The sequence below is a fragment of the Alosa pseudoharengus genome, unplaced genomic scaffold, assembly GCF_046254945.1.
Source record: "Alosa pseudoharengus isolate Yale_2024_CS ecotype anadromous, Long Island Sound unplaced genomic scaffold, YU_APseudo_1.1 YU_APseudo_1.1_scf_5, whole genome shotgun sequence".
Lineage (NCBI taxonomy): Eukaryota > Metazoa > Chordata > Actinopteri > Clupeiformes > Clupeidae > Alosa > Alosa pseudoharengus.
Genome location: NW_027468837.1, coordinates 26,699,290 through 26,714,265, shown reverse-complemented (window position 1 = coordinate 26,714,265; position 14,976 = coordinate 26,699,290). Strand labels below are relative to the sequence as shown.

Below are 14,976 nucleotides of genomic sequence, written 5' to 3'. Positions count from 1 at the left end.
CATCCCTCAAGACCTTGCTATTCGAAAATCCCTGTGACATTTTCAAGAGCCAGCTAAATATTGTTGTTTACATTTCAAGAGACTTGGGGAGTTAATGGGCCACCTGCATAAACAGGATTATTTTCTTGGGCCTGCATAAACAGATAAAACTAGCCTGTCTGCCAAGTAGTTTAGAACGTACTTTTCAAATGATGTTAACAGATGGGGATGTGAAATAGATATGTGAATAGATGATCTACTGTAACTGAAGGAGGAAATGAGATGATGCCTTGAAAACAGAACCATTTAATGTGCTGGTGAGATTGGCTTCTAGGTAGAATAAAGAGAAGGGACAATGAATAGTATCAATAATAGGGTATTTATTAAATTTCTGAAATAACGTTACACTTTGGTCACCTTAAACATTCAAAATTCCAAAAAACGTACAATGTCTTTTTGGTCCTCTCAAAGAAAAAAAAATATAAAATGTATTTTCATAAAAGGGTAAAAATCAGTTTGAATAATTTGCTTAAATCCATTACAAAAGTGTTTCTTTCCAATTATTTTATGTGTTTAATGGGCAGCGCATAAGACTATAACAAAAAGGGAAAAAAGACACACACACACACACACACACACACACACAAACAGTCCCACCAGTTGCATCACACCATTTCTAGTATTAAATGATATTAAAACTCAGCTTAATCAATCTCATTTAAAAAACAAACTACGCTTAAATCAACCTGAAGCGTTGTGTGCATGGAGATAGATAATCAGGAATTAGCAGTGGTTGCCAGGTCATGCACATTACACTGCCTCTACCCCTTCTGCATAGGGCTTGATAGGTCAAGTAACAGGGTGAGTGACATTTAATTTGATTGAAGTGGTTTGAGTGGTATACTTGCAGCAGAAAGTACTGACTGACTTCACAGTCTATTCTAGAAACGACCTGGACTATCGCACCCCCTTGCAATCCAAGAGGGGTGACAGAACTGGCAACACACCACTCCCAAATCCCAACCCCAACCAGATTAACAAATCTGCGGGAGTCAGCTCGACTCGCTTTTCCAGTTACAGTTGAGGTGAGGTAAACTGACCAAGTGCCTTGCATAGTGTCCTGCCGAAAGTGTTGATGCACACACGGAACTGGCTCCAAGCAACTAGAGCCAAAAGTTACGAGAGCATCTAGTTTCACCGCCATTAGTGGCTTTTCCTTAAGGCTGACAGAAATCACCCTGGTCCAAGTACGCAATACAATCTTTCCACTGAAAGGTGTTAATCTGAAACTGGAATAAGTTCTCATTGCATTGTGTCCATTTTCAAAATCACTGCTGATCTGATTGGTGCCCTGAGCTGGGACAATGCATTTCCCCATGTGCTTTTGCAGCCAGAAACTGATCAGGGACAAACCATAGCGTTTCAATTAAGCTTTCAACACATAGCCTCCAACTACGGCCATTCCTGCCCTCTCCCTCCATCTGAAAGGGATATAGAAATGGGATACTTTTCCATCCTTCCATCCACTCTCTCACCTCCATCATTCTCTTCTAGAACATCTTGGTGTTATTCATGATAACTACAAAAATTTCTGTGGGTCCAGTTCATTATAAGGTGATGTCCCTTTACTGTGATTTAATCATGTGCAATAACATAATGGCTATCCAGTAATATATGCCTTTTTGGATTTTATTCAGCCTGAAACAGAAATTATACCAAAAAAATGTACCAAGCAATTCATTTGTTGAGTATTTGTTAGACTCACTGGGAACAGCTTGGTTTTTCAAAAAACTGGCATAGACATATGAAAAAGGCTAAACAACACTCCTGAGGCAGGACGCGCGACAGAAAACAGCGGGACAACTCTTTGAATTGTCTCTGCATGTCCAATCCAACAAACGGAAAACAAAAAAACAAAAATGCATTACAGGTAAAGAAAAGTGGAATGTATTGGTACCATGTGAAACACTAATGATAATGTTTTTGTCATGTTTTATGCATACCTCAAGAAAAGGACATTCGAAGGATTTTCAGCGATAGAAGAGAAAGAAAGAGAGAGAGAGAGAAAGAAAGAAAGAAAGAAAGAGAGAGAGAGGGAGACACTTGGAGGGAGTCTCTGCTCGGCTCAGACGAGCTCCTCCTCGTCTGTGTCTTCGTAGTAGCGGTTCTTCTTGATCCTCTCCTCCACGGTGAGCTCCTCCTCGGCCTCAGCCTCCTCCCCGTCCCAGAAGCCCACGTCCTGGGATGAGCGGTCGGTCTTGGTGCCGGCGCCGGGGGACAGCGACGTGGACACGTCTGGGGAGGCACAGCGGCGGCTGGGCAGGGACTCCATCTCCTCCGCCTCCTCTTCCTCTGCCTCCCGCTCCTCCTCCTCCTCCTCATCCCTCGGAGGCTTCTGGCACATCGGTGCGCCCGCAGAGGGTGTCTGCCTCTTCCCGTCCTCCTCTTCCTCTCGTCTTGCTGATGGACGCCCCTCGTCCTCTTCGTCAGAGAGATTTCCGTTCACGTCCCCGGAGTTCTTGCGCAGCCCTCCGGCTCTCGTTGTCACCTTCTCCTCTTTCTTTTCTCTCTCTTCCTCCCTCTTTCTACTCGTCTTCCTCTCCTCCCTCTCCTCGAGCTCCTGCTCGTCCCTCTGTTGCTCGGCGAAGCGGTCGCCGCGCGCTGACCGCAGCTCCTCTAGCGAGCTGCGCCTCTCCAGGGACCGCCGCAGGGGCCGTCGCTGCGGCGGCTCCAACTTCTGATTGGCCGAGCTCAGGCTGGGCGCCACCGAGAACGGCCGGCAGCGCTCCTTCAGCGAGGAGGTACGTCTCAGGCTCTTGAGCTCAGCACGCTCGGGGCTGGCCGCTGATTGGAGCGTCTCGCCATCCGGTGGCCACTTGCCCCTGAAGGGCTTGACCACGCCGGACAGCTCTCCCTCCACAGCTGCCACGCCCGATCCCCGGCCTGCCCCGGTGACCTCGGAGGGCGGGGGCCAGGCGATTTTCAACCTCCGGGTCTCGGCGGAGGCGGTCGGGGAAGCACCGGAGGCAGCCGCGGCCGGCCTCTCGGAGAAGCCCCCTCGCTGGGCCCGAGTCTCCAGCGAGGCAGCCAGCTCGGTGACCTTGGCCAAGGGGGACTCCTCCACCACCGGGCTTGTGTCAGTCGTGGCCTTAGAGATGGAGCTGCTGGAGGCCTGGTCTGCTCTGGTGGTGGGGAACTCTGCAGGGCGCGGTTCTCTCGGACGCTCCGCACTGCTGCCACCTTCCTCGGCCTCCTCATACCCCTCTTCGCCCTCCTTTGGTGTCCACAGCTCCTTGTGCGGCCGGTGACCAAAGCCCTCGTCGTAGTTGCCCTTGGCCTTGAAGAGCTGGCTGAAGTGGGGCTTGCAGTAGACGTTCCCATGCAGAGAGGCGTAGTTGCCCAGGCTGACCAGTAGAGGGAGGAATGGAGTAGTTAAAATACAGCAAAACAACACCAATAGACCCTTTTACAGTTTGTAAACAGTGATGACTGCGTGCATTTTGGAAACAGAGGTATGGCGGAGTTGGTTAGTTTGTCAAGCTATGCAAAGGGACCGCGAAAACTACCTAAATACGCAACAACTGGACATTTTGTTTATCTAGTTTGTCTAGTTACACTTCTAAATCAGTGTTAAAAACTTTGAAGTTTCCACAACTACTGTGTGGGTTTTCCATCAAAGTATAAGTATATATACTCTTTTGATCCTGTGAGGGAAATTTTTGGTCTCTGCATTTATCCTAATCCGTGAATTAGTGAAACACACTCAGCACACAGTGAGGTGTTAGGTGCCTTGCTCAAGGGCACTTCAGCCGAAGCCCTAACCAGTAGGCCACGACTGCCCCCAAATATGAAGCAAACAAATACCTAAGTCCTGGTATTTTACAGAGGGCTGATTACTCCTATAATAAATTCTATGGTCTGAATGAATGGGGTAGCACATCACTTCTTTTGCCAAAATGCGCACTAATACTTGTGATGAATGTATGCAGTAAAAGGGTCTATACAATGTAGATGTAATTAATCCTTCAAAAAAAGTCAGTTGTGCAGAATAATTACTGTTGTTGACTATAAATGTTGACTGAATACGAGATAATTTACAAATTGTCAAAGGTGAAATGGTATGACTTTACAAAATTGTTATTTCTGTTACTTTCTAAGTGGGGTGCTGAGAGATGTCTGAAGGGCAGCGGCTCACCTGAGCTTGGTGTTACAATGGGTGCAGCGGAAGCAGCTGTTGTGGAAGATCTGCTGGTTGGCTACCAGTCTCTCCAGAGGATACACAGTCTTCGAGCATGACACACACGTCTCCCTCACAGGCAGGCAGAACTTCTGTGGGGCAAGCGCAAGCGCGCACACACACACACAAACATTCAAATAAGGGCTGTTTGTCAATGTTGAGATCACATGATTACTCAGTAAATATGGAAACAGCATCCACTTTTCTAAACTTAAAAATAAATTAACAGAGAATTTAATTGAATTTGAAATATAAATTAAAAGTATATGAGGCGTGCCACGACAAAATGAGTCCACAGAAATCCATTTCGAAATATAGCTATTTGAATGCAGAGAGGAATCAAAAAATGACAAAATTAATCATTTTCTAATTTCACCACGAACACATTCCTTTACTTCTTATCTATCACTCATAAACGTATCTTACTGTAAAACGACCTAGACATATGATTTTAAAGGCCAAATGTGTAGGCTACGCATTAAAGTTTGAATAAAAAACTTGACGTTTTTCTTTCTCGTTCAGATGCTTGCTGTGTGAGGACAGGTCTGATAACTTTGTGTTTTGGCATTTGGCCTCTTCCAGAAGTCATCATAAATAGGCTATCCACTCGTAATTATTCTGACGAAAATGTCTATTTTAGCCAAGAGATTTAGGAGGAGAAACAGCAACCTAACCTACCTACGCAACAAACCTAAACATACAGTTGTTGCTGACAAGATTCCACACGGAGACTGCACCCAATTCAATATGTTTAGGAGTTGGCGGCCTATTTAAAAACAAAAACATTAGGCTATGCAATAAAGTATTAGGCTATTGATGTCCTTGTCGTCTTCAGAAGTTGATCGAACATTACAGGCTACCTCACAAGTTATAGGTAACTACAAATACATCACAAGTTTTACCGCCTGCGTGAACGAAGCAGAAGCTGCACTGTGTAGTTCGGATCTTTTCAGATTCTGAAGCAATTCAATCTTTGGCTACGAATTTCTTTGGGGAAGGTACAAACGAGATTGACAGCAACAGCACAGGGGCTATTTTAATTCCAAAGGAAAAAGGAACTTTTTCAGGATCCATAGTCTTGTGGTGATTGGTTGAGAGGAGATATACATGATATGCTCATTTTCACTTCACAAACTTAAAGCGGATTTTCTCAAAACTTGTTTTTTTTGTTGTTGAAATGAGGATAGCTTTCACATTTTGGCCAATATCTTTGGGTTGGCTAAATGGAATTGAACAAATGACCCCTTGTTTTAAACCCTAAGGTCTGTGGATTATGAATATCCAATAAACCCATTTTGTATATTTTGTCGAACTGGACTCATTTCGTCTGGACTCATTTCACGTGGCCCATATGCAAACATGCACAATAAATATTTAGTGTTGAATGCAGCAACATTTCATTTAATCCAACCATTAAAGTCCATAAATAAAGTGATGTGTAATAAAGTGGAATGACACAGGAAAAAGTATTGAACATGGCAACTTACATTTCTTTAATACTTCATGGTATTAAATAAATGTAATACTAATAATACTTTAATGGTGTGAATTCTTTATATGTGTGGATTTCCTGAGCTAATACTAGTGTCTGAACAGCACAGCACTCACTCTGGCTGCCTTGGGTGCATCACTGTTTGTAGAGCCTGGGCTTCCACTGCTGGAGCTTGAAGTGTCAACTCGCACCCCTAAAGCAAACCAACAAAGGAGAGGGGGAAAAAAGCCATTAAGTGCTATTACAACAACGTGACAGCAGGGGGAGACATAACCCCAAAAATGTACCATCAAAGCAGGTCAAATAACACCATTTCAGCAGTCTAACAAACTACACAGGGCCATTAAAACAAAAGTTATTTTTATCTTTATGGTGAGGCAGTCTCTACTGGGTACAAGGACACGGCTCCACTGGTTAATGTCTGAAGAGACAACAGTTTTTGTTCTGTTTCAGGAGAAACTCTACCTCCCTCTGGCATTTTTGTGTGCTGAGTCACAATAGAACCCAGTGCCCTCCTCTCCTGAACTTTGACCCCAGTTTATGAGAGTCGGCTGAAACCATAGATCTTAAGCTTTCTAAAATCTTCGAAACTATGACACAGATACCCTGTTGACTTCCTCAGCTATGAGGTTAATACACAGGGGTGGGCTTTACATAGAAATACATATATATATATTCTTCCTTCTGATTTGATTATGATTCACTGGGCACGGTGGTTAATACATCGGTCCAGTCAATACATGTTTTTTTTTATTTGGATAAAACACCATCATGCAGTTTATATACGATGTGGCTAATACACGGGAAATGACTGTGTCTGTGTTTCTGTGTGTCTGTATATGTCTGTCTATCTCTGTGTATGGAAGTGGGAAGCCTACTCACCATTAGTTTTGGCTCCATTGACCTCGGAGAACAGGCTCTGTATGTTGGAGAGGGGGAAGAGAGAGACATAAAAAAAAGAAATTGCCGTTTTGCTAAAGAACGCCTCCACAACATTAGCCATAAAACATATTATGGAGACATAAACTGTTCTTTGGTGTGAAATCCAGAGCAGATAATTCAGCTCACAGGGCAGCATATATGAAACATATGAGAAACACACACACACACACACACACACACACACACACACACACACACACACACACACAGGTACTGACCACTCCAGCTCCCACACTGCCAGGAGGCACATTCTCCTTGTGGTCGGTGGTTGGACTGCTGCTCTCCACTTCTGATTGGCTGTTCTGGAGGGAGAGGGGAGATTTAGCATGTTAACAGTGAAATCCTGATCCTAAATCAGTGGATTTAGCCTCCCTTTAGCCTCTGGTGGCAGAGGCGTCACAGCAGGCGAGTCCTCCTCTCGTTGGAGCTTAGTTGTCTAGCTCAGGTGGAGGTGCCAGAAAGACGACTTGGCCAGCAGAAAATTTGAGGAGTTTAAGTGGATCTGCACAGACAGCTGCAAATCTTATTCTGCTGATGGCTGACATTCAAAGGTATTAATTTATCTGACACTTCCCTGTATACGCATAAAGGCAATACAGTGCACTTATAATGGTACAAGATTGTATTATATAAAGAAGACAATTATTATAGACCACAAAAAGTGTAAGACCAATGAAAGACCACAAGACAGAAAACTTTTAACTATTACTCAAATAAACGGCATGAAGTGTCAAACACTGAGGCTGAAATGGGAAAAAAAAAAAACTCTAAAACAAGCTACTAAATCACCAGCTCGCATAACTGCTTTATCCCAAAACACAACTGGTGTAAAGTAACTGCTAGCCAAGCAGTTAGTGTCGTATTTTAATAAAGCTTGTCTTTAGGTTGGCTTGGCTTTTGTGTATTTAAGGGATCTGGTCTGTGTGAAAGTCACAGAGCTACTCTATCAGGATGTCAGATTTAGGCCTAGTCCACACGTACCAAACCGACCTTTTTTTCCTCCGTCTTCCCTGGAACCGTATCAAGAATATTTGCGTCCAAACGGATCCATCTCAACACGACTTAACACATTACTTCATATCCAGGCCTATAGGTGGCACTGTTTGTTACAGAAATTGACCAAAGCTTGCGCGCTGTGTAGGCCATACAACAGACAGAGTAGGCTACGACAAAACTGGCTAGTGCAAGGAAACCAGAATTGTTTGTGTGGACTTATAGTGAACTGTCAGCTGTAATAAACGTAATTTTTACGGTTTGTCAACGGTGCAGTCCCGTCCTTTATTTGGCTAACGCAGGTAAAAATAATCTCCTTTACTTTCTTTGGTTGTAGGATAGTCCGCGATTCACATTAGTTTTGGTTATCACCGCAAGTGCAAAGGCTAGGCGTACCCAAGTTCTAGGCTATTCCGTCGCCACATTTATATTATTGATATATACATTTGTTAGTAACAGTCGATACTTTTGCTTGCATCAAATCGCATTCGCATTTAGTGCGCATCTATAGGCTTAACATGAGTTCTAAGCGTCTTTGTATGCTCATATCTGACTTCACTATGAATGCATTTATTTATGTTGTAAGACATGTAAAATAAATGAATGACACCGGCACTATGCACAAATTAATGCAAACTTACACCGCACTTCCCTAATAACTTAAGTTCTCTCGCGTCACTGACAGTAGCTAGAATGCATAAAAAACACCAGCAAAAACAGTGTTCAGTCCACCAAGTCATAAGCTATCGGCGCTGCGTAGCACCAGTTGTGATATTTATCCTACGGAGTGTAATCGTAGGTAATGTCATGTATGAAAACTAGTATTGTTAGGCAATACTATAAGTGTCAAGTCCAGGGCAGCTGAGGTGTGGTGATGAAATGGCAGGTAGTATGAAATAGGAGACAGTCTGCCACCTCCTGTGGGTAGAGAAGGAATACACATCCTCCTCCCTGCTTCACACATTATTCACACAAACACCCTCACACATGCACCTACATACAAAGAACAGCTGTTCACTCACACACACTCACACACACACCTCATCTCGGAGCCTATTTATACTCTATAGCTTTTAAATCAGCCCCCACCCCCCACACACACACCATTACCATATTTTAGATTTTAGATTATTACCGTGTATATATTCGTATTGTTATCATTATTGCTTTGATCTGGGATCTATCTATTGGGATATTATTTTATATTATTATTTTACTATTATTATTTTTTTTACAGCACTTTGGTCAACTGTTGTTGCTTTTTAAACGTGCTATACAAATAAATTGACATTGACACACACACACACACACACACACACACACACACACACACACACACACACACACACACACACACACACACACACACACACACACACACACACACACACACACACACACACACACACACACACACACACAAACAAAGCACAGCTAACACACACTTGCATAGACAGTAAAGTTACAGACACACACACGTACACACATTGGTATAACTATACAAATATGTACATGCTAAGACCCACTACCCACACACATTCAAGGAAACATAAACCACACATGACCACATTTACATACATTGGCACGTGTGTATATACACACAGACTTTCAAACAGACATTTAAAATAACACCAGCCCCAGGACACACATCAGCTCAAAGACAAAGACACAGACACACACACACACACACCCCCCTAAGGTGAATAACGGTAGTCCAGATCACACACACATGTGTGTTGCATCACAGCTCTGTGTGTGTTTAGCGGGGGCCTGTGGCTGTGGTTGGGTGTAAACAGAACTTGCTGCAAAATAGCAGCCCTAACGGACACAGAGAGTGGCAGAGTAGAGAAAACTACAGTCCCCAGCAAACCTCTGTTTCCTGAGAAACATGGAAGAGGAAGTACTGTATACATCAATCATACATATACAGACTTTGGGAAAGCCTCCATATTCAATCCCATCATAATCTTCAAATGAATAATAGGTTAAAAAAGTGCTACGTAAGCATCAAGGCCTGTTGGCACATGGATTAAGAACAGTCCACTCTGTCCTCATCCCCCTTAAGTGTCCAAGACGACACTCACTCAATTAGCTACTTCTCAAGTTCTTGCACGTGATGGTGGCTCTGGGTGCCAACAACATCTACTATGATGACAGTGGAGCTATTTGAAGAGACTTTTAGTCAGAGCCAGAGGACGAACGTTTAATGAATCCATGAGTACAGATTGACTGTCATGAGTACAAATTACCTGCACATGAAGGATCAAAAGTTGCTTCATATTCTTCATAAGTGCCAACTACAGCCATGTGTTTTCTGCAGTATACGGTTATTGAATTGTTTGCATATTGTGGGGTTTAAAAAATGGTTCTCATGAACAAATGAGTGGGAAAAAAGCTAATGTTTAAAGCAACCAGTTAAAGCTGTCAACACCACCAGATATTGTCAGTGTTGACGATGGGAACACACAGACACACACACACACGCACACCCACACAGACACACTTACTGTGCGTGAAGGGGTAGGTGACTCCTGTTTAGAAACTGCAGCCTGGTACTTGGCCATCCGGTCACGCAGAGAAGTGGTCTCTAGTGAAGACAGACCTGGAGAAGGAGACGGTGCACGCGCACACACACACACACACACACACAGCACATGTGGTAAAATTGTACAAGCTGTAAAAGAGTGCATGTGTGTGTGTGCAAAGAAAGAGAAAAACAGTGGACACAGAGAAAGATATCACTTCTTTTTTATCTTTTCTTTTCTACAGTATAGCACTAGTGCTGAAGCTATTACCTTTCATTATTTATTTTATCTCTATACCAATATTAATGTTAAGTTGATTATTAACATGTTATAGTAGCTTTGACTTTATTCATTCATGCCAATAAAGCACCATTTGATTTGATTTGATTTGAGAGAGAGAGAGAGAAAGAGAGAGTGAGAGGCAGAGACAGAAAGAGAGAAAGAAGCACATACCTCTGTCTCCCACCCGTAAGTCCATGTCCTCTGAAGAGGTGCTGCTCACTCCTGTCCGTCCCTGAAAAGAGGAGGAGGAAGAAGGCCACAAGGCTTAGACGAGACACGAGTCGCCACACCACTCACAGTGTGGCTCTCAGCAACATGCCACGAGTCACCAGACACACTAACAAGCACAGGTCAACCAGTGGACAAGTTAGACAAAACACCACAGAACACAGATCGCCAAGATCACCTTCAAAACCTAGATCGCAGCCAAACGCTAACAAGAACTTGAATTTCCCCTTGGGGTTCAATAAAGTATCTATCTATTTATCTATCTATGACAACGTGTTCCTCTTTCAATCCAGCCACAGCCCTCTCCATGTCCACCTCTGCCTCCCTCTCTCCTCTCCTCTCCTCGCTCTCTTTCAGTCTCTTCCTGAGGAAGTAGTGTCTATTGTTCCATCCCCTCTGCAATTTGCGAGAGCTCAAATGTCCCACTGCCTTTCAGCTTTCAGATCAGGGTCACACCTCTCTATTCTTTTTCACCCCCACCTATACCCCCCCAACCCCCCCTCCCCACCACACACACACACACACAATCAGGAGGAGCCTGCAGCCTAACTATGCTTTACATTACAATGAACTGTCTGTGGGAGGCTAAATTACCCGTTCCCCACTGACACACAAAGGCTGAACTGTATGTGGCCAGCCATGTTTGTTGTGTCAACAGCTCAGGTCCTTTATCCTAACGGCCACTTATTTTATCAGGGCAACAGAAGTTTGGACTCATAATAATTGCCCAGATCAGTCTCCAACAGGACAGGGCAGCAGCGAAGATTTTACAAGAGGACGGCAGGAGTGGTTTTAATCAAAGGGATTTTGAAGAATGAATTGTTCACTTTGGTCCAAGCAAAAAGGGAAGTAAATCTAAAATGAATTTGTTTTGTTTTGTTTTTGCTGCCATTTGAAGTTGATGCACAGCTCTGGCCCATTCAGAAGAAAAGAAAATAATGCCGTGGCCCCAGCTGTGGCGCAACTGTCTGGGGGTTCGATTCCCGCCCCCTGGTCCTTTCTGGATCCCACCCCTGCTCTCTCTCCCATTCGCTTCCTGTCACTCTCCACTATCACGATCATTAAAGGCATAAAAGGCCAAAAATATATACTTAAAAAAAAAAGAAAAGAAAATAATGCCGTGGCATGAAATGACTTGATTCTTTTTTGCGGATCTTTTTTTCTGACCCAAACTTTTTACGGCTTTGGCTCAGCTCTCAAAAGATTGCTTCACTCCCAGGCTGAGTCAGAGTGGAAAAGGAGGTTCCATTTTCCCCAGTTGCCATGATGTACGGAGCTAAAAACAGGCACTCTAATTCATCAGATCACTTCTGGGAACGGGGTTTTCATTTACAGGCCGGACCCGGGGCCAAGGGTGAGGGATTACTCAGTGAGTTAGGTCAACATCGGCCTTTGCCACCAGCGTGATTATAAAATTGGATTGATCCATTGAGGGTAATTACAACGCGATAAAACGGGGTTGTTTTAAAGGGGGGGGGGGGGGGGTTACTGTGACCGAAACAGATGGGCAACACACACTGATAATCTGCTAATAAGCTCAACTAGTTAAGTCTGTGCCTTTGCCTGACTTAAGCAGTCATAAACACACACACACACACACACACCCTCAACTCATAGACTGATTCAGAGTTTTGTCTCTGAATTTTTTCATCAGTTCATCAAGCTTCCTCTTTTCTCCATCCTACCCCACCCACACACAGACTAACCGCACACAACACACACACACACACACAGACTAACCGCACACAACACACACACACACCAGGGTTGTACAAAATTTGAATTGCAATTCTGCTTCCTGTTTGCTACCTCAATTGAAACGCAAGTGAAATTCAAGAATTTAATTGGAATTTAAGAGCCAGTTTCAATTCAATTCTGGAATTTTGCACAACCCTGACACCCACACCCACACACTCAGGGTGTCAGTGTGATTTCCAGCTGGCTTGGTGTCGATAACAATATGTGAGAGTGTGTGTTATTTTGCACATGAGATTGTGTGTGAAGAATATGACCTAAACAGACACAGACGGTGTCTAATAACGCCTGATTAGATCCGATAAACAAACACTCTGACCCCCTCACCACAGTGGTCCAGCAAACACTCTCGGAGCTAATCTAGGACACAGCTGATTGGCTGGAGCACATTTCCAATTAAAACAACAGCCCTGTGCTCCCAGACATCTGGCTCGAGCGTTCCTACCCATGGCCAGCACTGCCAATTAACGCAAAGCTTCTTTAAGAGTGTCAATGACCCTCTATTGGCTTTCTGTGAATGAACGTCTAATTAAATCCAATTACCTAATTACATACATTAGCACAAGGACAACTCTAATGCTAACTAAACTGGAGGTGGTGATAACGGCTCTAACGCAATTACTAAGAGGGTTTTTACACATACCTTTGGAAAGAGAGGGCTCTCCCCTCTCAGGAGGAGAGAAAAGAGGGGGAGAGGACAGGAGGAGAGAAAAAGAGGAGAAGAGAAGGGGAGAGAAAAGGAGGACAGGAAAGGAGGAGAGAAGGGAAGGAGAGAGGACAAGAGGAGTTGGAAGGAAAAACAGAATCAGGGTGGTTCTGGTGCAGGACAGGACAGGTTGGAACAGGTGAGGCCAAAGCAAACACACGTGCGTGTGCGTGTGTATCTACGTGCATTCCTAAAAGAAGAAAATGTTCTGAAAACACCTCACTGAACATGACATTTGTTAAGAACGTACTGGTGGGCTGGCACGCAGAGTCTTCCCTAATGTGTGAGAGAGAGAGAGAAAAGGGAAAACTAGAGTGGGTGTGTGTTGAGCAATGTTGAGCATTGTAGTTGTGCATGGTTCACGGTACAGGTTCATTTTTATTTGTGTGATAGCATATATATGTATGTGTTAATATGTTTGAGAGAGAAACAGAAAGAGAGAGAGAGAGAAAGAAAGAGGGAGAAAGAAAGAGAGAGAGAGAAAGTGTGTGTGTGTGTGTGTGTGTGTGTGTAAAGGAACAATTAGAGTGGGTGTGTGTTGGGTTTTGCATGGTTCATGGTACAGGTTCATATTTATTTGTGTGAGCATATATATGTATATGTTAATATGTTTGAGAGAGAGAGAGATAAAGAGAGAGATAAAGAGAGAGAGAGAGAGAGAGAAAGAGAAAGAGAGAGATAAAGAGAGAAAGAGAGAGAGAGAGAAAGAGAGAGAGAAGTGAGAAAAGAGAGTGAGTGTGTGTGAAGTGGGCACTGAGAGTGGTGAGGAGGTGAGGAGGACCAGCCAAATGTCTGCCAACACAAGACAGGCCCACCTGTATTCAGTTTCAAACACATATCTAGAGCCAAGCATGCAACTGAACGCACACGCACACACGCGCACGCGCACACACACACACACACACACACGAAAAAACAAGAAACTTGTGTGTGTGTGTGTGAGTGCATTTTTAAAAACTTGATTAAAAGAGGAGGATACATGAAAAAGGAAAAGAAAGCAATGGAAAGAATCAGCATGAGTGGAAAAGGGGGTTGAGAGTGATCTATAAACAAATACGTCTCACTTTGAGAATGGGTTAAATAGGTGTACAAGTGGGTATATATAGAGAGAGAGAGAGAGAGAGAGAGAGAGAGAGAGAGAGAGAGAGAGAGAGAGAGAGAGAGAGAGAGAGAGAGAGAGAGAGAGAGAGAGAGAGAGAGAGAGAGAGAGAGAGAGAGAGAGAGAGAGAGAGGGAGAGGGAGAGGGAGAGGGAGAGGGAGAGGGGGAGAGGGAGAGGGAGAGGGAGAGGGAGAGGGAGAAGGAGAGAGAGAGAGAGAGAGAGAGAGAGAGAGAGAGGGAGAGGGAGAGGGAGAGGGAGAGGAGGAGAGGGAGAGGGAGAGGGAGAGAATAAAAAATAAAGAGAAATGAAGACGGCACAATAAAAAAATAAAAAAAGACACAATGAGGAAAAGCCTAAAATAGAGGGATACGTAAACTGGAGAGAGAGAGAGAGAACGTGTGCTGAGACAGAGAGAACGTGTGCTGAGACAGAGAGAACGTATGCTGAGACAGAGAGAGAACGTGTGCTGAGACAGAGAGAACGTGTGCTGAGACAGAGAGAACGTGTGCTGAGACAGAGAGAACGTGTGCTGAGACAGAGAGAACGTGTGCTGAGACTGAGACAGAGAGAACGTGTGCTGAGACAGAGAGAACGTGTGCTGAGACAGAGAGAACGTATGCTGAGACAGAGAGAGAACGTGTGCTGAGACAGAGAGAACGTGTGCTGAGACAGAGAGAACGTGTGCTGAGACAGAGAGAACGTGTGCTGAGACAGAGAGAACGTGTGCTGAGACAGAG

At 44.1% G+C, this 14,976-nt stretch overlaps 1 protein-coding gene across 1 annotated transcript in view; it reads right to left on the bottom strand.

Annotated features, from left to right (window-relative positions):
• Positions 1 to 339: 339 nt before the first annotated feature.
• Positions 340 to 14,976, bottom strand: part of LOC143104674 (LIM domain and actin-binding protein 1-like) — a 22,034-nt gene continuing 7,397 nt past the window's right edge. The window contains exons 3-9 of the mRNA XM_076268845.1: positions 10,622 to 10,682; positions 10,151 to 10,245; positions 6,869 to 6,952; positions 6,591 to 6,627; positions 5,825 to 5,901; positions 4,175 to 4,308; positions 340 to 3,383 (exon numbers count right to left, since the gene is read on the bottom strand). Coding sequence (XP_076124960.1) covers positions 2,105 to 3,383; positions 4,175 to 4,308; positions 5,825 to 5,901; positions 6,591 to 6,627; positions 6,869 to 6,952; positions 10,151 to 10,245; positions 10,622 to 10,682 — 1,767 coding nt within the window. The 3' untranslated portion in view covers positions 340 to 2,104. The remainder of the gene's footprint in view (positions 3,384 to 4,174; positions 4,309 to 5,824; positions 5,902 to 6,590; positions 6,628 to 6,868; positions 6,953 to 10,150; positions 10,246 to 10,621; positions 10,683 to 14,976) is intronic.